At 38.8% G+C, this 24408-nt stretch overlaps 4 protein-coding genes across 7 annotated transcripts in view; 3 read left to right on the top strand and 1 right to left on the bottom strand.

Moving 5' to 3' along the window:
• The first annotated feature begins 2184 nt into the window (after positions 1-2184).
• On the top strand, positions 2185-3430 carry LOC128255553 (uncharacterized). The gene has a single exon (XM_052985213.1). It carries the CDS (start codon positions 2277-2279, stop codon positions 3375-3377), a length of 1101 nt encoding a protein of 366 aa, XP_052841173.1. The 5' UTR covers positions 2185-2276; the 3' UTR covers positions 3378-3430.
• Positions 3431-5305: 1875 nt separating this feature from the next.
• LOC128255567 (uncharacterized) lies at positions 5306-5911 on the top strand. The gene has a single exon (XM_052985231.1). The coding sequence runs from the start codon at positions 5406-5408 to the stop codon at positions 5883-5885; it is 480 nt and encodes a 159-aa protein (XP_052841191.1). The 5' UTR covers positions 5306-5405; the 3' UTR covers positions 5886-5911.
• A 1534-nt stretch (positions 5912-7445) lies between these two features.
• LOC128255546 (PDZ and LIM domain protein 7) lies at positions 7446-14768 on the top strand. Of its 4 annotated transcripts, none has more exons than XM_052985203.1 (6): positions 7446-8212; positions 10075-10226; positions 10352-10443; positions 12210-12967; positions 13582-13649; positions 13705-14751. In XM_052985203.1, the coding sequence occupies exons 1-6, from the start codon at positions 8006-8008 to the stop codon at positions 13790-13792; spliced, it is 1365 nt and encodes a 454-aa protein (XP_052841163.1). In that variant the 5' UTR covers positions 7446-8005; the 3' UTR covers positions 13793-14751. The 4 variants fall into 4 exon arrangements, with proteins under 4 accessions (XP_052841163.1, XP_052841166.1, XP_052841164.1 ...); XM_052985204.1 differs by lacking the exon at positions 7446-8212 and adding an exon at positions 9807-9926 and having other exon boundaries at positions 13705-14767; XM_052985205.1 differs by lacking the exon at positions 7446-8212 and adding an exon at positions 9831-9967 and having other exon boundaries at positions 13705-14768.
• A 1503-nt stretch (positions 14769-16271) lies between these two features.
• The window catches only part of LOC128255543 (calcitonin gene-related peptide type 1 receptor), a 29886-nt gene continuing 21749 nt past the window's right edge, over positions 16272-24408 (bottom strand). Inside the window, 6 exon segments of the mRNA XM_052985198.1 lie at positions 16272-17659; positions 17977-18105; positions 21542-21665; positions 22004-22180; positions 22816-23042; positions 23123-23249. Of these exon segments, the coding sequence (XP_052841158.1) occupies positions 17141-17659; positions 17977-18105; positions 21542-21665; positions 22004-22180; positions 22816-23042; positions 23123-23249 (1303 nt within the window). The 3' untranslated portion in view covers positions 16272-17140.

Genomic DNA, 24408 nt, shown 5'->3' with positions numbered 1-24408 from the left:
TTACATGAATAACTTACAAATACTCATTGCTAAACTTGAAAGTGTTTGAGTTTTATTTAGCAAACTTAAGTGTATAATCAATATTAAATATTTTGGAGTATTTTTGGTAAAACTTTTTGTTTTGACCTGTTTTGCTTTACGTCCTTTGAGTAAAAGCCCGCAGAAAACTTTGCTTGAATTTAATGGGAAACTGCTGCGATTTCAAGCACCATCTGGAGTCCAATTGAAGGTCCTAAGTAAATCTTGCGACGGCTTTAAAGTTGATTGATCGTTGCCCATTGTGTGCGAGTGCTTTTTTATTTTGTACCAGCGCGGTAAACTTTATGACATTGATAAATTTTTAATAAATATGACACAATGTTGGTGCTTTAATTCAGTTCATCCAGCCGCGCATTTCGGGCAGCACCAGGTGCCGGGCGATTTACATAAAAGTGCTGCAGTGCTGGAGATTGTAATTTGCATGGGAAGCACTGCAGCACTTGGAATGGATTACAGGTCTTAATACTTTCCTTTTGATTGTCTTCTTGGCTGCGAAATTGATTCAGCAAAATGCCAAATTGTTTTAAATTATGCATGAGCCTGCGACTTAACTCCCCAAACCCGCCGGCCGCCTTTGATGTTTTCGAGGACATCTGGGAATCATATTCAATAAGCCGGATCCGGCACGGAGGCCAAATAACTTTTTTATGACAGACGCAATGTGCCAATCCCCTTTGATGGCAGTTAAATAAATTTGTTTCCGAAGCCGCTTAAGCCATTGCCACGCCTTCAGGTGAGTGATGGCCAAGGTTGTGATGGTCTTTTAATAGGTGGGTAAATACTGGCGACACAATAATTGTCCCTGGACATCCGTCACCGGGCACATGTGGGCTTCTAAGTGGGCCTACTTCCCAGTCGGCTCACGTCTTGACCGAAACCGGGGGAATCCTTTTCCTATTTATCATTCCGTCGGAAACTTTTTCATGAATCCTTTTCCACGCCTCTGCTGGTCTGCATTAAGTGGCATTTTCGGCTCAGGCGGCTACAGTATCTGACGGATACTTAAGAGAACCCTTGAACTTGACTTTCCCCTCCAACTGCGCTTTAATTACGCTGGCACGTTCCGCCCGGCGAAATTGTAATTTACGAGTTTTACTGTACACAGCGAGATAAACAACTGACATATCTGTGTATCCTAAATTGACTTACGTAGATTGATGATTTTAACCTATATTTAAAGCCTTAAAGAGGGCATTATATTTTTAGGCTTTCAATAAAGAAATCAAAAATCAAATTACAACATAGGAACGATCGAAAAATGCATTGTTTTTATATACACACTCAAGGCGGTTTTTTTTTATAAACTTCTAGGTTTGCTTAATTTCTTGAGTTTAATTTATTTTCTCAATGTTCTCTTGCTACCAGTATTTGTTTACCTAAATAGGTATTTAACCTTTTAATCTTTAATTATAAATAAATACAGAAATTACTAATAGTTGATTGGCAACAAAGTGTAATATTAAATAACAAGATGACTAATTGTTTACGTATTAAAATCATTCATTGCATATATAGCTTCTTATTAAGGAGTAAGGTTAAAAAAGATGGGGGTCACTAAAATCGTTGGTCATTTGTAAACATATTTGGTAATCAACTGAAAAAAATCACCATGACAAAAAAATATAGAATATTTATTAAGACAACTATTTAAATTAAGTTCAGTTTATATAAACCATGTCAAAAAATGAATACTTATTTATTTCATTTACTTATTTATTGATTTACATTTGTACCAAGCACACTGATCAGATATTTTCCAACATATTTTTTTACTGTGTGCTCGTGTTGTACGTATTTTTACGTTTGTTTTTGGAAAGCATCAATAATTACAAATTGCGCGTCGGTCTGATCTTTTATGATCCGCGGGCTTATCAGTCTGCTTTGCTTTGGCAGCTCAGTAGTGCATCGCGTCCCACAGCCTCTCAATTTGTTGTGATGAATTATGCAAGGCGAGTCTGGTATTCTGGAATTCTGAACTCGCAATTGGCACAAACTCGGAAATTGCGCAGTGTTATGTGCAATCTATATGCCAAACGTACTTTTTACTGCGTTTGATTGAAGCTTTAATTACATTTGCGCCCATAATCACAAAATCGCAGTCCACGCGAAAATGAATTTTAAAGGTTTCGTGGGAAATCTTTGCCGCCGGTCGGATTCAGTTTGAAAAAGTCAGTCTTGGCGAAAAGTGTGCCTAAAGGATTAACAGTTTACAAGGATACAATAAGGATATAAAAGCAATGCAGCGACCGTTGTTGCTCCTGCTAGTCTCAGCCCTTCTGCTATGTGCGGCAGTGGCGCTGCCCGTGAGTCTGGAGCAGGCCGAGGAAGACTGGCTGGAACAGATCCTGGCGGAAAGCCCGGACATTGAGGAGTTCCAGGACCTGGACATCAGCGCCGGTAACAACATTAAGAAGCGATCGGTCAAGGATTCCAGCAGCTCCTCCGAGGAGCACAGGGACAAGGCGAAGGACAAGGCAAACAGCTCCTTGGATTCCTCTTCCGAGGAGAAGACGACAACTGAAAATACCCCCGCCCGAAAACGACGAGATACTGAGATGGAATATAACGATCTAGCCAAGACAAGAAGGTGTATGCAAATTGCGGGAATACGAGGTATTAGGCCTGAAATGCTTAATGCTGATGCGAGGAAATTTATTTGCGATTTGGTGGAATATAGAAGAAGGCGCGAGATAGCCCCAGAGGAGTCTACGGATAAAAAAGCCAACGATGAGCCAGAGCTGGACGCCCAGGCCGAGAAGGAGCTGGACGAGGAAATGGCCCGAGCTGCATCTGAGCTTTTGAATGGCAAGGATAACACCAGCATCGAGGACCTGGACCTCAGCGCCGGTAACAACATCAAGAAGCGATCGGTCAAGGATTCCAGCAGCTCCTCAGAGGAGCACAAGGACAAGGCAAACAGCTCCGGGGACTCCTCTTCCGAGGAGAAGACGACAACTGAAAGTACCCCCGCCCGAAAACGACGAGATAGTGGGATGGAATTTAAGGAACAAGCCGATACAAGTGTGTGTATTTTAATGTTGGAATCACTAGGTATTACGACTGAAAAGCTTAATGCTGATGCGAGGAAATCGCTTTGCGATTTGTTGGAATATAGAAGAAGGCGCGAGATAGCCCCAGAGGAGTCTACGGATAAAAAAGCCAACGATGAACCAGAGCTGGACGCCCAGGCCGAGAAGGAGCTGGACGAGGAAATGGCCCGAGCTGCATCTGAGCTTTTGAATGGCAAGGATAACACCAGCATTGAGGATTACGCCCAGGGCTGTGAGGTCATGGAAGTCAGCTCTAAAGAAGCCAATGAGGCCACCTACGCCGAATGACTTCCTTAACACCTTATGATTTTTAATAAACAAAATAAGAACCTACATAATAACTCTGACTTTTCGCATATTGAAAAAATCATAGGTTTTAAATCTGCCACTCTAAATTTCTTAGTATACTGGTGGAACCAGTAAGGTTACAGGTTTCTCGATTTCATCATTCATCTTATAAGTAACAAGTCTTTTAGAACGCTAATTATATACCATACAAAGTATATAAAGTATCCTATGCAGCGCAAGTTTATTTTAATAAGGAGCCACACTTAACACGTCTGTCAAGTCGCTTTAAGAAACGGGTATCTAATAGTCGGTAAACTTGACAATAGCGTTCTCTCTTGTTTTTAATATATTCAATTAAAACTACAAAATACAATCACGCCATTTAGTTAATACAAGATTAAAACGAGAACGGAAGCAAGCTTTGGCAAAACAATGTTTAAATACCCTTGCAGTCTAGGGATGGATATGAAACTATATATACCCATTATATAAGGCAAATAAATAACCAAAAACAACGCCAGCTAACATTTTGACCTGATTGTATCTATGGCAGCTATAGATTAAAGACATTTCGTTCATAAGAGCATATGTCTGCGAGGGTTAAAAGTCTCTAGCTTTTAAGCTGAGCTCGAAAACAGTATAGATTAAGAACAAACATACTTAATAGGGTACTTTATAAATTAAATCTCCCTCACTGCGTTACAAAATTGTGACCAATTTTTTAATACCCTCTGCAAGGGTATACAATATGTAGAGATTTTAAAAACATGTACGATGGACATGTATTTTTTCCATTATCTGGACCGAAAAAATTTGTCGACGGGAGATTATTAGTTATTTTGGCTCCGTCTTAAAAATCAGTTCGAATAATTCCGTCGTAAAGCAAGGTTCTTTCACGAATTAAAAGTAATTAAATGCAACAATCAACGTTTTTGCTTCTAATCTTAGTCCTCGTGCTGAGTGCGGCAGTTGCACTGCCACTGGATCTAAGGGAACCTGGGAACAACATAAAGGGCTCGACGAAAAGCTTTGCTGATATGAACTTGTTGTGCTCGGTTATGCTTAGTCGGCATAATAATAGTCAAGATTTAAAGGAATATTGTGAAATTTTAAGTAAAGTATAATTGCAATAAACTGATTAAACCTTCAAATTAACAAACACAATTTTAGAAAAAATCTCATTTTTTATTTCGGGTTACTTACCGCTTGGTAAATAACTGCTCTACAATTGCAATTTGTAAAGAAACTGCACATTTCAGACCACATTCACTTAAACTACAAAGTATATATACTCTTGATCAGCATCACCAGACGATTCGATTTAGCCATGCCCATTTTTCCGTCCGGCCGTCTGTTTCCACGCTAACTAGTCCCTTAGTTTTCTAGCTATTTTGATTAAACTTTGTAAGAAGACTTCTTTTGTTGCAGGTAGTATTCAATATAATATATTATATATTCTTTATAATTCGGAGCGGGCCGGGCCTGCCTACTAAGTCATATAGCTAGCAGAGAAACAATCGAAAAAATACTATAATTTCGGTGTTAAGATATAGTAATGGCTTTCTTTTTCAGAATTACGATTCATATTTGATTAAAATCACACGACAATATAGCTTCTGTGGAGACAATGAAAATATTACACAAATATATGGTGTATTAATTCAGAATTACGGTTTTAATTGTATTAAATATTTATTACTTAATAGGAAAATAAATAAATATATAATGGCTTAAGTATTATTTACAACGGAGCATTACGTGCCATGTTGAGTGAACTAAAAGCGTCTGTTAGGTTCCAGCCATATACAATATACAGAGAATGTTGTTTGTTTGTTATCTGCCTGACTCAATAATATTTGAGTAAATAATCACATAATCGCCGTGGAGGCGATAGTAAATTTGATGAGGTTTCTTGGCGAACCTGTGCAACTGTTCTAAACCAGTTCGAAAAAGTCACTCTCAGTGAGAGATAGACCCAAGGAAGGGAATCGAAATATAGTTTAAAAGGATACAACAAGAATTAAAGCAATGCGTTGGTCTGCGTTGCTGCTTTTGATCTCAGCTTTTGTGTTGAGTGCTGCGGTTGCTCTGCCACTAAGTCAGGAGGAATCTGAGGAGGTGGCTTCCAGTCAGGACGCCGAACTGGGGCAGCAGGATCCAGACAGCAGTATCGAAGACACTATTCATGAAGGTGCCGCCAACGTCGCCAGCAGCTCATCCGAGGAGCTCAATGACGGTGCCAAGGACGAAGTTAAGGAAAAGATCGACAGCTCTCAGGAAGCTGCATCGGAGGAGGAGAAGAAAGCCCATTTAAACAAACATCAAGCCTCGGAGACCCATGCCAGAAGGAGCAGATCAGCTGAACAGGAAAGGTATAGGAACCTATATAACCTTGCCCTTATTTGCCCAAAGCGTGATACAACAAATTTGGAGAAGGGTAATACCTTAAACAGTCACATCGAAATTGCGGACATTTACACAATTTGCTCATCTTTACCTGAAAAGTGAAAATAAAGTTGAAATAATATATCAAACATACAAAACTTGCAAAATTTCCACATACTCAGTCACTTTAACCCTGACCCATTAGTCATCTGCCGCGTTATCAGTTTTACCATCCTTATCAAGACAGCGGCGTCAATGTCGCTCGAGCTCAGACCAAAGATATGTCAGTTTGATGTCAATGCGTGTGCCTTAGAACTCATGATTAACTTGTGAGATTTTAGCCTTACATATTTGGTATAGAAATTTAAACATTTGCATTCGAAGCGCAGCTGTAAATGAAGGATTTTATATAATTATCTAATTATTTTAATTTAAGTTAAAATGGCAAAACAAGGAAAATAAAAAATGTTCCGCTTTCTAAAAATTAGAATTCGAACTGCTTGTTTTTTTTTTGTTATGGGTAGCTTAATTAAAAACTTGACTTAAAGCATATTTAGAGTTTGTATTTTATATTTAAAATTCTTACAAATTTCAAAAATATTTTTACGCTTTTTAGTTTAAGCTTTTTTTAAGCTTTTTAGTTTTGCATTTTGCTTATTTTGAAACAAAATATTTGTTTTTTAGAAAAGCTACGCATACTCGCAAGATGTATTTGCCTTTTTTTTAACATCATTTTTTTGTGCTTCGTGTCATCTGCATTTTGCGCTCGTTTCGAGGTTTTGGGGTATTGAAAACTTTGCTCTCAAATTATGCTGCAGGCTTTATCCCTTTGTCTGTCTTGTGGCTGTCACCGTTGGTTGTTTTTGTTACTTTGGCTGATAAGACACGTTTTGCTCACTCTTTTACGGCCAGATTCAACACACTTTGTGGGTTTCCTTGAACTCAATACATACGTACATATGTATGAAGTATTCCCTGGGCTAATCGAATTTTATGTATCAGGTGTGTGTGTCTGAGACTTTTCTTTGGGCTCTTCTCTTCAAATTTCTTTCATATGGAATTTTGATTTTCCATTGTTATTTATTTGACAAGCGGAATACTATGCTTGTGAGCTTGGCACGTTCAAGTTGTTTACTTGGCTTTAATACTTGGTAGTTGACATGTACGTACATATATATAGTTGAGAGCATACACAGGCTTCAATAAATAAATTTAGTATCCAAGAAAAATAAAGTACAAATTTCCTTGTTAAAGGAGTTTTGCTCATTTTATTTATTATTGTGATTGATTGACTTGCATGGTTATTTAATTATTTATTGATTTATCTATCGATGTTAAAAAATTGGTATACCTAACATCTGTTGTTTTTCTATACAATTCCCATAACTTACCAATGGTTTTATTGGTAGTGGTGCAAAGAGAAAAACCTAAATAATTACAACACTTCCATTTCTATCTCTAATATAATAGACATTTGTACATTAAGACCTTTATGTTAAAATATGTATTTAATGATTAACAAAGTGTGTTCAACTTGGAGAAAATGCAAAAAAACGAGCCAAAAGCAACAATTCTGCGGCGGCACATTATCTAAAAAAAGGAAAAACTAACCAAGAGGAGGAGAGGAAAAGTGAGAGAGAGAACGAGGAAAATGGAAAAGATGCAGCCACAAAGGAAAACTTCTCGAAAATTATTTTAGTTGCCCAAGTCGAGTGCAGTTGTGTGGAAGTGAAAGAGAAGCCAAAAAAACAAAAGCAGCCATCTACGGCAACATAAAGTGTTAAATACACTTTCCATAATTAACTGTTTCAGTCGAGGTCTTGCTTATTCTACATTTTGTTGGAGTTTTCCGTAGTTTTCAGCACTTTGCAGATCAAAAATTAATGAGATTTGGATTGTGCAATGCGTGACTGATGATTATATAAGTCGCACAATTGGACAAAGTTCAAGTATTCAAGAAGGTCTTTTAGTTGCAAGTAAAGTTGAAAAGACAGCGAAATTCAGGCTGCGTCAAAAAGCCGGCAAAATTCAAAAAATATTTTTGCACTAGCGGAATTTTGACAGGCGGAAAAACAACAACTACTTTAACAAAAAGAGCAACTAAAAGTTCCGCAGCAAAAGAGCTATTGAAGAGATAAAATAGAAAATCAAGAGTGCCGCCGGCAAAGTGCGAATTTATAAATAAAACCACCGCGTAGCAAGAGATCCGGAGTCTCTTCGGAAGAGTACGGGTAAACAACGCGATGCCGGAGCCACTGGGACTGGTCTTCTCGATGCCGGAGACAAAGGCGAAGGCGCCTGTGATTAAGATGTCCTGCGGCATCGGCGACACAGATGGCTATCCCGCCTTCGACGTCGACTCCGATGCATATGCCACCAAGGACGACAGCAGGTGGGGATTCCTCATCACCGGCGGAGCAGAGTTCCACATGCCGCTGACAGTTTTCCAGGTGAGTTGGGGTTAGCTTTGGGCTTACCTTTAAGGTTGCCATTGGGCTGGGACTTGTATTGGGATTATGATTGGAATTGTGGTGGTTGGTGCTTGGGAACGCAACCATCTGGCTCCAACCAAACAATATTATCAATACAGTCAAACTTCTTTTCCAATTGCCCTTATTTAAGTTTCAAGTTTAAAAACAAAGAAACACATTTTTCAGCATTACAAATTAGAAAAGAAATTATTTAAAACTTTTATTAATACCCTAATTAAATTTTTATCAGTATAATAGTAATTAAATAAATTGCGGTGTTAAACAGTGTGATAAAATACAAGGAAAAAATTGAAACATTTTATTGAACTATCTTGAACCATAAAAATTAAATCGACATATTGTAGAGCACATCAAAAGAGGTTGTGTTAAATATAAATTAAAGAAATGTACTAAAAGAACTTGAAGTAAAAATGTAAACGAGCTTTCAACACAAAGCAGCAGCAGGGCTAAAAAAAAGCACTTCTGACACAAATTAAGAACAACTTAAAAAACAAATTGTTTCTTAGAAAATCCAAAAATGTAAAACAAAAATGGTTTCAGTTAAAGTAGTTGTACTGTAGCACCTCCTGCGCTGCAGTTGCGGTTTCGTCATTGTTTCCAATTTTTGGTTGCGGGCCAGAACAACAAACGCCCAACCCACGTCAAATTTGAATTCCAATTATGCTATGACGAAGTCGCATCGAATGCAAATTGGCTGCCGCCAAATAGAAGCGAACATTTTATTGTTTCTGGCATCTGCACCTGCCGCGCCCCGTCTTTTGTTTTTAGTCTTCAGCCTTTAAGTCTTTTCTAGTCTTTTAGTTGTCGTGGTTTTCCTCCCTACGCGGCTCTTTTCGGCTCACTTGAGTCTCGAGTGAATGTACAATATTTGGGTTAGCCGAGTTCCACTTCTTCTTTATATAAACATGCATACAGTTAGTGCCATAAAAGACATATAAATACAATTAACTATTCTTTTTATTAAATGACTTTTTCTACAAAGCACATAAGCGAATTCTTTTTATTTAAAAACAGAACACAAATATTTTATTTTGTTTCAAAAATAACATACAAAAATGAATCAGACTGTAGCGTATACGTATTTAAAGTGCTTTATACCATAAGGCAAAACTATTAGTATTGTTTTTGACTTTTGTGCAACACTTTACTTTTGACGTTCGCGTTTTGTGCAAACAAAAATATCAGTATTGAAGAGTTTTATGAACTGACTGCTTGGGTTGTTACCATAATAAAATAATTTATAAAACCAGTACCCAATTAAATTAAAAATAAATAAAGAATGTAAACCATTCACATATGGTGTTAAAGTAAGTATATATTTAACTGTAATTAACTTTTTTGTATTTATACTTGATTCTTAGAAAATAAACAACTTACTTTTGAGTTGATTCGAACAAAATCTGAAATATAAATTAATTTTTACCTTAAATAGCTATTTGCTGATGAAAGCTAATTAATTAATTTTAAAAGTATTTTTCGAGGGTATAGACCAAGTTGAAATAGTCATATTTAAAATCCCGCATTATTTCTGTTTAGCTTTCAGTTTTTATTGTATTCATTGTTTGTCGAGTCTTTTCTTTTGGGAGCAGACGTTCAGTTAGCTCATCTCGTATACATGTCATCTGTATCTGTCGTTTGCGCATCGCGTATATTTTCTGAACCTAAACTCAAAGTACGCAGATATCCATTCAATTGCGCCTCGAGTCTCACACGGTGCGGTTTTTGTGGCTCTTTGATCGTTGGGAAAAAGTGAAAGGAAACGACGGCGTTTCGGCATCGCATCGCTCTAGATTTAAATCGACATCCTTCGGTCCTTGCAGGTGACCCCCAACGGTTTGGCCGACAAAGCGGGCATTCGCCTGGGCGACATCATACTCGAGATTAACGAGGAGGACGCCTCGCAGCTGACACTTTCCCAGGCCCACGAGAAAATCAACTTGACGCCCAAGAAGATACATTTCCTGCTGCGCAAGTAGGTTGCCCTAGATGCACTTGGCTCGCAGTGCGGCTGGGTGGCTTTCAGGCCTTTACGCTTTTAGGCCGTTTAACTTATGCAATGACCAAACTACTCACTTCCGTCCATTCCCATTCGTGCAGCATGGACGAGGACGATCCCATGGGCCAGTTTGAGGCCGGAGAGGAGAAGTCGATTGTGATGCGGGTGCCAAAGCCTCTGCCGCCGCCCAGTGGTGAGTACTTAATGCCGCCTCGTGTTAACTCTAATTGCATGAGCCCCTGAACACTTCATTCCCATCCAGCCTCATCCCTCGACTACACAGGAAAAAGTTATGCATCTTTAATCTGTAAAATTAAAAAAAATATTTTATTTCGAATTTAGTTAAATTGATTTGTTATTTGTTATTAGTTTTTTGTTAAATGAGATTGCTCTACTCCTAAAAACTAATGCTTTAAAGATAACGACTTCTAAAGTTTGAAAATACTAAAAGAAAGAAGAACAATAACAAAGTAAATATCTTCAAAGTACGGTTGACGTTTCCAAACCGTTTCATAAATATATAAATATAAAAAAGTGACAAATAGTAAATTATAATATTGCTTTAATATTAAAATATGCTGAAAATTGTTTTTTTTTTTTTTGGCTTAAAATGTCCAATATACAGGGGTGGTCAAAAGTATTTTCACATTCTGGCATATGATGGCATCTTTTCATTTGTTTTGTGTAAATATTTTCGACCACCCCTACAGTGCTCCCATAAAAATATGAACTAAGGAAAACCGAAGGCGTTCCCACGCTATCCAATATGTTTACTGTACCGAAGTAAATTAACAAATATTTGTAGCTCTTTTTGTTAAAATAAAAAATAGTATAAATAATCTTAAGCTGCTCTTTTTGCTTGCATTATAGACATTTTTTTTATTTTAGAAAAACATTGTTTTTTTTTTTTAATTGAAATATAGGCTTGTTGTGTTTTGTTGGCAGTTTCTTCCTGTGCAGTTCCGTACTCACTTGGCTTTGTATCTTTTTGTAGACTTCCACCCAACCCCCCTGCTTGGCTCGCGTTGTTGGCATCCGATAATGTGGCAAGACCCTCCGGAGCCGCCGAAGCCCAAGAAAAAGAAAACCAAAACCGAGCTGGACGACGAGGGCAACGAGGTGGTCATTGAGCTCAGCGAGGACGAGTCGTCCGACGAGGAGGAGCAGGTGAACCAACCACACGATTGCATGCCAACAACTCCGCCATCGAGATTAACCCATTCCGTTTTCCGTTTTCCATTTTCCGCTCTGTAATCCGTCCCCCCGCGCCATGTCCTCGTGATCTAGGAGCTGCCCCACCATCGGATCATCAAGAACATCAGGCGCTTCTTCGCCGAGGTGGGCGACAACCACGAGCTGCGCAGCAACACCATCGAGAACATGCTGATGGCCCTGCCCAGCGCCTCCAAGGCCAAGTGAGGAGCCGAATTCCCAGCTTAACCGGCTTGACCCTTGGCCGCCCCCTTAACCCTGCACTGAGAAAAACTGTCAGCCTGAAATCGAGATTATTAGGGAAAACCATTGAGCTAGATGCGAGTGTAAACTTACAATTCAAAATTTGAAATTGTTAATATTAAACATAACATTTTCGAAGGTTATCGGGTAGCTTAAATCAAAAATCCAAATTAAAGAGTTTAGATTTCGGTTAAAAATTAAATTTTGAAATTAGAGGATTTAAGAAGAAAAGATTTCAACACTAACCGAATGGTCTTAACTTTAAAATAATGGCATAAATAAATGTATTTTCTTATTCAATAAAAAATTGGTAACATTGCAATTTTTGAACAATAATATTCATGATTTAGAGTGCATTTTTTCTCAGTGCATAGACTACTTTACTCTCACTTTTGTGTACATAATTTTGGATATTTTGTGTCAGTGTTCGTTGCTTTAATAAAAAAAAAACAAATCCCCTGAAAACCCTCCAATTCCAACTGCCCCTTGATAAATTTTGTTTAGGACGCATTCGAGCCAGCTCCATAGAGATGCGCTTGCTGGAGATGCAGCGAAAGCTGTCGGCCATAGCCGAAATACCCAAGATCCTGTGCTCCACGCTGGCCACTGTTTCGCAAAGCTTTGGCCGAATGAGTGAGTCGGAGGTCGATGAGGGCGAGGACGAGGACGATGAGGCCTATGTGCAGCGAAAGTTTTCCTATGACGAGGATGCCCTTGACTTCGAGCTGAGGAATGGGGATCTGGCAGGTGACACTGAGAGTGACGAAGATGATTTGGTGCAGGTTCAGGTGGATGATGATGAACTGGAGGTGGGAGATGCCCCCAAAGGTGGCAAGCAATCAAAGCTGCTGAAGGATGTCACGCCGGAATCGGATTATGCATCGGAAGCCAATTATCCGGCAAATGAGGCGAGTGATGACACGGAATCCGAAGATGAGGAAGAGTCGGGCAGCGCTGTGTATTTTATGAAATTGCCAGCGGCACCAGCCGAGGATACCTGTTCCTCGACGGAGGACGAAGATGACAGTGACTTCTTGAACACCACCTACACCTGGAATCTCCGCAACGTGCCCAAGTTGCGCGTTAACGATGCCGAGGCCGAGGGCGAACTGACTGTGGGAAACCAAGCGATGGAGGCGCCTCAGGGGCAGCAGCCGATGAAGAAGGATGCATTCTTGGAGGCGGAGCCAACAAAGGTACGCCCAGCCACGCCCACACCGCAGGCACCGCCTCAAGATTCCGCCGAGGGACAGACACAAAAGGTAATGGCACAGCATAATACAATGGGAACTTTAGATATTCGCAATGGTTTGTATTTTACAAGCCAATATCGAATCATATAAATTTTAAAAAACCTTTTATTAAAAATCGGTACTAATTTTTTGTAATAAAAAACATGACTATTAATGTTTTTCATGATACCATTTTAAAACAATTTTAATACGGAAAAAGCTTTTGTTCTTGAATAAGAATATTGTCATCCATTTTTTACAAAAAAATTAATTTGTTATTTCTAATTTTATTTTTGGCAAAATATTAAACGATAAAATAAACTTGAGTTTAATTAAGTTATAACTAATTTCTTAGAAAAACTTAAGAAAATTTGTTGAAATCAAAACCAATCTAATCTTCTGAATCTAAGTAGTGTATAAAACTATCTTAATTTCAATCACTATGGACGGCAGTAAATGTAGTGACGATGCTTATTTTAATTTTAAATAATATTTTTTTATAAATAAATGATTTTTAAACTAACACATTAATTTTTAAATAGTCAGGTTTTAATTAAGCATTTTTTTCGTATAAAAGTAAAACGCATTTACTGCTGAGTGCATAAAAAACAGCAGAGCTCTCTTAATCCATTTTTTCTTTTCAGTTGCTTTTCAGACTGGATAAGCTGGAGCGATCTTGGCCCTGGGCGGACCGTGAGAAAATTATTTACAAGTGAGTGGTGAATCAGGGCACACTGGTATCCCAATTTAACCCCAATGTACTCCAGGCAATCGACGTGCCATTTGGTGCCGCGGAAGCCGCTGGGATTGGTGGGACAACGAATGCAGCTGCTGCTCAAGGACAAAAGCGAGTGAACCCGCGGGGAGAGGAAGGAGTCGAACCCACGTTAAACAGTTCCTGCCATTAGCTTAAGTCTAACCTCTGAGGGGGCAAACCGACAACGAAGGGTGGGTGTGAAGTGGCCAACTTTTAATTGAGTTCATTATGCAAATACATAGGCGACAAGAGCAGCCTCAACTCCAGGCAGCACTTCAATTAAAAGCCGCACACCAGGGCGTTAACGAAACTCTATTCAAACACACTTCACACCACACCCACCCTTTCACCCGGATATAATTTTTAATTAAAGTGCACTCTCCCGTATGCCAAAAAATCACTGCCAAGTCAAACGCAACCAGAGTCAAAATCGAGACAAAACCACAACCAGAACAAGACCAAACTCAGTTCCAACTCTCCAACTGCCACTTGCCACTTGGCCAGGTTTATGCATTATTTGTGACCTAGCGCACCACACCATAAATTCCAGTTGAAGGCCAACGCAATGCACTTATCCCTCCGAGAACAGGACGTGCGAGTCACGCAGGATACGAGAACGGGCGATGACGATGTCGGAAAAATTTTCTTCATTTTTACCCCTGTTTTTAGGGCTTTTTACTCTTTCAATGGAAAGTATCAGTTCAAGATCAGCCAAGCGACGTTTATCACACAAAATCTTATGATTTCTTAAAATTTCTATTTGAGAAAATTTTATTTTGCTCATTAATCAATTAAACATTTTAATATCATCAATTAAAATAACATCAAAATTGTTTTGCAAAAAAAGCTCTACATTTAATAATCAATGCCGAAATTTGTGTTCGATCTTCTAGGTAGGTCATTGCTTACATATGAAGCTCCAAGAGGTATCTAGAATGGATGTATTAAAAAGAGCTTCATCAATTACATTTTGTTGAGTTTTATAAAACATTTACTGCTAGATTAAATTAAGTTTTTTAATGAGAAATTTAGTTTAACAGATATTTTTTAATAGGTGTATGAAATAAAGTAAACTTTGGTTGTTTTTTTTTTTTTAATTCTTAAATAAAAAGATTCCTTTCCTCGACTTGGCTCTAACCAAAACTTCAAGATAGTTGATTACAAAAGCATGCACCATTAAGTCGGTAAGTGCATCATGATCCTTGTTTGTCTGTCGTAAATATTTTTACTTTCGATGGCAGCCACATAAGCAACGAGATCTGGAATTAAACAGCTCATTTGCCTGCTGCCTGATGAGAAAAGTTTATTTCGACGGGCGTACGTGGCGTATGAGCCATATCAACCAGGGCTGAAAACAGCATCATGTTCTACCTGCTTTCAGGCGCGAATAATCCGTAGAATTATGAGTGTCTGAGGGCACAAGTGTGAGGGCACATGGATAGTGTACAATGTGAAACTGCCACTTATCGCACACACTTTACATTCATAAAACATTGTGCCACACAATGGGGCAACGGCAACAGCGAGGACACGTGTCTGCCACACAAACAACAAAGTCGCAGTCGGATGCACAGCCACCCACTGCCACCTGCAGGGACGTCATTAAAAAGCCCGCAAACGGAAAATGGCCAAACCAGAGACAGACCTCAACGGATAGTCCTCAATAAGTGTCAACGAATGTTGACAGCTTTCTAATGAAGGTTCTTGCAGTTGTGTGTCCTGATGGGCCAGAATAAATTTTTATCCAGGTTGCTGCTTAGTTGACGTGAGAAAAACAGACACTCTCTGGCTGTTCTAATATTTATTATTGGTTGAAAAACTAAGAAAAAGGTTTTTTGCTCTTATGCTAACCAGCAATCTACCTATTAAAAAAAAAGAAATAGTTTTTATTTACGCTTTTTGTAAAAATTTTTAAAAAAAAGTTTATGTTAATGTTCAAATGACCCTGCAGTTAAAATTCTTTTTTATGATTTAAATGTATTTAAACAAAGGACTTAAAGTTGATTTTTCCATAATCAATAAGTATATTATCTCTTTTACTTACCTATAATGAAATTCTATCATGTGAATCAATTGACTCCCAAATAACAACATTATTATTCACAGCACTCAAATATTGAAACGAATGAAAATGGTTTCATCAATTTCAATTGCCAAATACTCACAACTTACCCGTAACTACCAGCTTTAATTTCACTAATCTATAGATTCTACAAACAACTTAGACCATTTAAAAAATTCTTGGTATTGTTTCTACTGAAACCTAGCAATTTCCATTGGGCCCCAATACAAACTAGGCTTCAGTTTGTCGCACAAGCAATTTTTCGTCAAATGGAATTCGGAAGCACCTGTTGTGCCCTCATCACCAGGCCGGCTAACTTGGGCAACGTCCATGGGGAACAAATTGCTGAGAGCTAAGTTCAAATGGCATTCATTAAATGAGCATTAGGTTCGGGCTGCAATGTGGTTGTTGCTGTTGTTGACAGACGTATCCTAGATTCATTAAACAAACTGAAAGTTGACTAATTAGCAAGAGCAGGGCCAAACCAAAGGAACTTGCAAATGTTCAGCACACACACATTTAATTAAAACTTTATTACATTTGCGTACATTCATAGACACAATAAAAGCGATTGCCAGAAAGCTCAGCTTACCACAGAGAGAGAGATATATGTGGTGGAAAGGGTTAAGGGGGTGGTACTAGTCCTAGGGTACACTTAACACTTAAGACAACAATGATATTTAATATCCACATAAATTCTTACATTCATAGGTACAATAAATATGTTCTCATTCAAGTTGGTCCGTTGCCGGCCAAAGGCTGAAATTTATGTCGCATTCTGCATGCTGAGGAAACCAAGAAAAACTGAGGAATATACTTTGAAAACTTAACACTTAGCTCTGTGCAGGATTTAGTGATATAACTTTCAGCCTTGCTGGCTAAGGAATTTATTTCGTGTGTCTTGGAAGTAGTCCAGAAGTTTTCTAACAATAATTCCGGGTGTCTAAACGTAAGCCATGAATATTATTCAATACTTAGAAGCAATTTTGGTGGTACAAATATCGTTTTTAAAATCGTAGAGGTGTCAGAAACAACTCAATTGATGTATTTAATACAAGGGGTCGCCAAATTAGGGTTTAGATTTTAAATATATTGTTGCATACTCTTAACCAACTTCGTAACTAGTTTCAAAACGGACGTGATTTCTGACAGTACCTACAATTAGTTTCTCAGATTTTAAACTTAAAAGTCTATTGCCCACTTTTAGACACCCGATTTATTGTTTAAAAATCTCTAGGTATTTTAGGAACATCCCTACGTGATAGTAACTGGATTCAATGGGCTGTTGTTTTTGGTGGGGTTTTGGGTTTTCTTGACCTGTTTTGGTTTTGGTATTGCAGTGGCTTAAACTATGAGATGTTGTGTGTGACTCGAGGGGATTAACCTAAAGCGCCTCATCGGCCATATGTTGCTGGCCAGCTCTCTCCATGCGAACGATAACAGTGCCCATGCCGTTGGGATGGTTATCGGCCGCTCCAGTTGCTCCGGATGCGTCAGATGTTGCTGCCGCGTCTGATATTGCTGCCGTGCCTGCCTCGGCGACATCCTCCGCAATGGTCGTCATCAATGTCGTCCTGTCGGCGGCAACTGGTCCGGCGGCTTGTGCCAGTGGAGCTGCACCTCCGCCGGCCAGCTCGCCCTCCTCCATGAGTGGCTGGCACTGGCGGGAATTGTCGATGGTTTGGCGGCGTTTCAGGAACGGCATCCGGCTGCGCCAGCCGTCGAGAAAGGTGGACGAACCCGTCAGGCTCTGGCTGCGAGCCCTCTGCTGCTCCGAGGATACCTGCTGGCTCTGCTGGTGGTGGTGTTGGTGTTGGGGGCCCGCGGAAGCCCGGCGCTTGGCCGACATGTCCTTTAGTCATACCTTCTCCTCTCCTGGCAGTGGCGGTCCGCAGCGCACGAACTACAATCAAAAGAACTGAGAATTTGCTATCATGGTGGTTGGCCAGTTGGCAACGGTGCGTCGGTCTCAGTAATTAAATATTCTTATATTCTTAAATATTCTTTATAATTTTTGTTTGCTTCATTAAATTTAATATATTTTTTTGGGTTTTTTTTTTGGTTTCATGCGATTAATGCGTATCTATAGGCCAATATACTGTGAGTGCAAAATTGTGCTAGTGCTGCTGCATTACTCATACGCGCCGTAACCCGTGGTACAATGTTAGTTGAGAGAAAGGATGGAAGAAAAGCATGTGAAGCTTTAAGTACTAATCTTACCGAGACCTGAGTGGCTGTGTAGGAATTGGTCCGCGGTCGGTTGCTGAAGCACATCATCCGCCACTTGCGCTTCATTTGGGCAATCACCTCGCCGTTGAAGAAGCAGAACAAAGTGGCCACGCACAGACCCTGCAAGTGCAAAAATAGAATATGGCTAGAGTGAGCGAGCAGGATAAATTATCGCCGGGGCTTATCGCAGTTGTCCTTATTACAATGCCTATTACTTTTGTCCCTTTTGTACCCTGCAAATGGGTATTGTAATTCAATATGTTTCCAACTCTCACTTTGAGTCTTTGGAACAATGTTTGGAATAGCTGGAATATAACAATAACTTATTTCACTTAGTAAACTCCAGGATCCACTTAAGAAGTATTCAGGGTATTTTACTAAAACTAAAATTTGGTAACCAGACAAAGACTTTTTTAAATTTGATCAATTTCATATAACCACTAATGAAAAAACCATGGCAATGAAAGGCCATTTATTAAAGCAAAATATAACATTAGTTTTTACTTATTTTATTTTAAATGGGCTCTTAACATTTTCAAATTTTCAAATAAGTAACAATATATTCAGTCATGATTAAAAATTTTCTTATAAGGGTCTATACGAAAAAATTGTTTCCCAGGGTATACCGATTTCCGGTATCCGCTGAAATTCCTTCCTTCTTTTCTTGTTGCCTGTCAGTTGGTCCTAATACAATACATAATACAATTTTGCTTGTTCCTTTGGCTATTCCACCATCCTGCCACCGAGAAGGCTCAGTATTCATTTCGCCTGTCAGACGGCCACTTCAACGAGTCCTGTGAGTCCTTCGTCCGTCCGTCCATACCGATCCCATCCTTCTGTTTACCATTTGTCTTGCCACTTTCTGCCTGATTGTCGCAGGCGGCATTTGTGTGGGCCATATATATATATGTAAATATTTAATGTATGGCCGGGTACGTGCATTGACTGCCACCAGGATTTCTGGTTACCACTTCGGAGAGGGGCTTCCTTTGATTGCCACTACTCACGGAGGCCCATCGTGGACTCAATCAGCCACAGTTGCCATCCATTTACTCCTCCATTTTTGCAGGCTTTTCCGGGGCTTATTGCCTCTCAGGATATTGCAAGTAAGACATTTGTTGTTTGATTGTAAATTAAGAATTATTCCTTGAAACGGAGTGATTGTCTCCACCTGAATTGCTTGATTTTCTTTTTTTTTAAATATGCAAAATATAGTTTGAGTATTTTTTTTAAGCAAGAAAGTTGTATAGTTTTAAAGTGAGTAATTCAATAAGGCTTTCGGCAAATATATTCAAAGAAAAACAAGAAACAATAAAACTTATTTAATTTACATTGTTTTTGTAGCAATATTTATTTATTTAATTTTTAGTTAGTGTTCAAATTTTCCTCTTTTTGTTAGGTTTGACAGAATGTTTCAAATATAAAAGAGTTGCCAATTCGGAAACTGCACACATTGCTTTGTACAGCCTTCCTTTCTCCATTGTTTGTAGTTATGTAGTTGATATGGTTGGCATAGTGCATCCGGAATATGCTTGACCATAAAACGGATAACCAAAGTTGTACTCCATGCAGGGCACAATACACACCAAATATACGAACAGGACCTTGCTGTATTCAATTTTTGCATTTTTTCCTCCTTTTTACTCTTGTACCATTTATTAAGTTTCCGCTTTAACCACGTCCTTTGCCTTGCAGCTTTATCCATTTGCTAAAAGTGCATTTTAGAAAATGGTGTGGTGGATTTTTTCGGGCTTTTACGTTTTTTATGACACTTCCGTGAGTTTTTTGGTTGAAATATAGATTTAAACATTGCTGCACTCGATTGGTCAGGTGTTTAAGTTTCTTCTTTAAGCATGGAAATGCACATAATTTAATTGTCACAAAGCCACTTCACTGATTCAAAAAGCCAATTAGTAAATTTAAAATATTTTTGTCAAGAAGAGAAGACCTGCCTTGAAAACTTTGTGAGCCATTTAATATTGCGATTCTGTTGACATCTGACGTTTGTTTTTCACTTTAACTTTCTGCCAAGCGGAAGTTTTTAATTCAATTTATGTAGAACGTGTTTTGTTTGCACATTTGTTAAATACAAATGTCCCAAAGCTCTTTGGAAAGAAGCAGATGAAAATCTGTGTGGAAAAACAAGCCAGCTGGCAAATGCCAATTGCAGCAAGTTTCTTTTTTCGGCACAAAAACAACCGAATAAACACGTTTACATGCATATAACTTCTCATCCCTAGCTAAGTAGTTTCAGGCTTTTGCATTTCCCTCGACGGAAAATCTCCCGTTCGCATCTCAAAAATTATTTGGTTTTCTTTCCGGAGCTTAAAACTTGCGGTGAATCTTTACGACTGTCGACATCATCATTGCGGCTGCCACAATAAATGCAAATTATATGTAACCACAGAATTCAGCGAGAAAAGTTTTTCTGTTTCGCAACAAATGTGGCTACGGAAAACAAGGCAAAAAAAATAAATAAATTAGAAAACAGGAAAATGCAAAAGCAAATTCCCTGGTGACTGGTTCTAAAATCCGAGTTCCCAAATAAAAGATTTTATCAATCGATTGACATTGACGAAAACGACTCAGGCAGTAGTGACACTGTTCCGTTGCCGTGAGATATAAAGCTGGCTAGAGCTCAGCTGCAGCTTAGCCACACCCAAGAAGATTTTATGTTTATTTGCCAGATAATAGATTTTCTTTTTGTTTCACGAGGTTTATATATTGTGCTGGATGTCTAGCAAGTCTACCTTTTGTGCAAATCTGTTAAAAAAAATGTTTGACAGAAGAAGCTTTAGAAATTCATAATCCCCCTTAAATTTTAAATTTTTTATTTTATACTCCAAAATATAAAAAAATGTAATTTTTATATTAATATGTATTATTTTGTTTTTTTTTAACATATGTTATTTAGTATGGTTTTTTTTTATTTTGAATAGTCTAACCAGTGTGCTTTGCATTCTTGCAAAAAACAAGGTTTGCAGATACAGAAATCATGTTAACGAGACTGGAAAACATATACTAGAGCAATCGTTTGGCAGTTTCCCTTGGGGATTTTACCTACAAGATAAAAAAGAATCTGCTAGTTGAAAGTTTTCCTGCGTTGTCCTTAAGTTGTGACCAAGAAAAATATGTTAACTGACTGTAAATGCTGGTCTATCGAGACTGACTTGGCCGGGGGACAAGCTTGAGTTGCTTTTACGAGGTTGTGCGTGCGGGAGTGCATTTCATGCTCAACTTGCTACATTTTTTCTGGGGTAACTTTGCTCCAATCTCGGCCAGCAATTTAATATACTGAGAGCGAGCCAAATGCCAATGGCGAGAATTCCACATGGCGTGTGTTTTCATTATTGATTCGGAATCCCCGGGATCTAATGAGGTCCGTACTTGGTATTTCAGTAATTCTGGCTTATTTGCATTCTCGGATGTGAATCCATGAGGCGAACTAAAATCATAACTTTTTAGCCAGCTCCGAGTCGTAAAGTGATTTTATGAAAGCGCACAAAACAAAAGCCGGAAAAAAAAACGAGAACAGGAACGAAAATATTTTACTTACTTGAAATGAGGCCGTAAACGCCGAGATGATTTCGTATGTATTCTCCCAGGGATGTCCGGGTGCAGGACGAAACGGCGTTACGATGTACTGGAGGCCGAGCAGAGGCACCAACAGCAGTGTGGCCCTAACAGGATGAGAAGGTGAATTATAATGCCTTGTTTTTCTTGGGCTGTGTATTAACATGCAAGTCAACGCGGCGTATGCGTAATTTAAAATGTAAAATGAACCAAACTTCCAAGTGCAGAGCGAATAAACAATAAAAGAGCTGTCGGATATGGGGAGGTTTCTAAGAAGGAACGCCCAACGATAAATACAAGAGAAAGAAAATATAATTACGCATTCGCCCCGTGGGCCAGCTAAGAGTTTTTTTTCTTTTCGGTTTTAAACGATTCAGTCCCCACAGTTTTTTTTTTTTGTTTTGCCGCTAAGAGTTGTTCCGTACCGGAAAAGGGGAAAACTTACCGAAATGCCTGTAAAACAGTTCGCGATGGACCACAACTGCCCTGAATACTGGCCGGAGCGTTCAGTTTTAGGAGAACAACGCGCACAATGTTGCACAGGAACAGCAGATTGAGGAACATGGAGATGCACACAGGCACCACCAGAATGTTATCGTAGTCGGTTGGGCTCATCCAGCAGCTGCAAGTAAGAGGAATGGCTTTGACTCAATGGGTAAGTTGCTGATTGATTTGATTTGAAGAGACAAAAACAGTTTTATCTTGTTATTTTATCAAATATTATTAAACATATAAGGACAAGTGAAATATAAATAAAGGCAGTGAGGTTATAAATTGTGTTTAAATTATCCTTTAATAGTTATTAAAATCTCTTGTATAAAAAAAAACAAATTTAATAATTTCTACATATTTATCACAGTTTTTGTCAGAAATTGTCTAAGAGACTTAAGCATTTATTAAAACATTATTTTATTTATTCAGAATTTATTGACATAAGCTTTAAAGATATTGAAAATGATTTTTTTTTATTTAAACAAGCTATATTTTCATTAAACTAGCTAGAAATGTCCATCTGTGTTTATGCAATAGCCATTTTATGCAATCATTTCTTGAAATACGTGTGTGTATAAGCACCATTTCATGTATTTCCTTACACACGAAAGTTGATTATGAATTTAGAACAAATGAATTAAATGGCGAGGCACAGCCTCGTCTGTATTGTATAAGCAGGGGCTATTTTGATTTAATGTATTCAAGAATTCATGAAATTCCTAGCACAGTGTCTGTGTAGTTTACTCCTATTAATTATTCACTTACTGCAAATGGTCCTCGGGCGTGCCGCCCAGACCGCGGGCCATGCTATAGACGAATATGACGATGGCTGGAGAGCCCCAGCCGAAGGCGATCAGCCATTTGACCAGCCGTTTCTCGGAAATGAATGCGGCCACCAGGACGGTGTGCAGGTAGAATCCCTCGCAGAGCATCCACGAGTAGTTCGAGAGGAGGAAGTAGTGCAGGTTGATGTGCAGAGCCACGCATCGCATCTGTTAATTCCCAGGGAAATCGGGAAATCGGAAACCAAAGTTGATTCACCGTCACGCATTCTCCAGGTGGTTTCACTTACCGGACTGTGATGCAGCAGCTCCGTATTCGGCATGACCAGCAGGTACCAGACTAGCCACAGCGAGTTGTTGGCCGCGAACGAGGCGAACAGATTCATGTGCAGCGTGATGCGGGCGCACTTCAGGGATCTTGGCAATCGAAAGACAAATATGCAAAGAGAATTACTTTGTTGTTGAAACTGCAAGTTTGTTTGTTGACCAATTTACATTTGGCCAGGGGCAAGTGAAGCTGATTGAATGGGGTAGGAAGAGCTGAAAAAGTCGTGCAACCAAAAGTCCAAAGTTCATTTTCTCTTTTGCTCAATTGCATTGATTGCTGGCCAAACTCAATTTTAATTTAATTCCTTCCTAGCAAACCCATTTGAAGGCTTAGACTGCACTCCTTTATCACAACCACTATTTTTTGAACATTGTAATGATTTAAAATGCAAATGTATCTAAACCAAGGAGAACACTATGTGGCAGTAGTTTTATTCTATGAAGAAATTATACCTAAATCTAATTTTAAACATAATTAATTGTATTAAATAAACTTGTGACAAAATCTTAAGCTCTTAACATTTTTTTATTATTAGCTGAGTAACGATTTTTTGAACATGTTTAAAATTAAAAACCAAGCACTGTTATCTATAAATTTAAATTAGCGGGACATTCACTGTTTATTTCATTATTCAACCAATTAAATTTCATTTAAATTGAATTTCCCTGGTATTTTCATTTCCCTTCTTTGTAGTGCGTTCGGACTGGTTTCCCATTCAGTTGGTCACGCTTCTTTGTCATTAAACTTTTAATTATGCACTTTTTTAGGGCAGACCAAATTCCCACACGTCGCTTGCTCGTTTTATTTGCCTTTGGCACACAATTTAAAACACTTCTGTCAGTCGGTCGTCCTGTCTGTCCGCCTGTATCCCTCTCCATCTGTATCTACTTTATGCTTAGCCCCATCTCTATCTGTCAGAGCGATAAACAAACCGAGAGCACTAATTGGTCTGCAGGCACTGGGAAATTAATCGATATCCTGCCTCAATCCCCCAATCCCCCAATCCCCCGTGAAGGGAGGGAATGGGACAAAGTATTTTGCCATTTCCGGCGTCAATTGTGCCGCATTAAGTGAGTGCAATGAGCATTTGGTCCAGCACCCAGGTTGGCAGTTGATTAAGCCACTGTCGCATTTGTTTGCCATCAATAAATTTCATTTTTGGCGCCAGTCCTCATAATATAACGACCAGCTAGCCTCATTACCCACGAGTGGTTTTTCATGCTCCCATCGCAGAAGCTGTCAGCTTGT

Source organism: Drosophila gunungcola (genome assembly GCF_025200985.1).
Source record: "Drosophila gunungcola strain Sukarami chromosome 2R unlocalized genomic scaffold, Dgunungcola_SK_2 000011F, whole genome shotgun sequence".
Taxonomy (NCBI): Eukaryota; Metazoa; Arthropoda; class Insecta; order Diptera; family Drosophilidae; genus Drosophila; species Drosophila gunungcola.
This window is presented reverse-complemented; position numbering and strand designations above follow the sequence as displayed.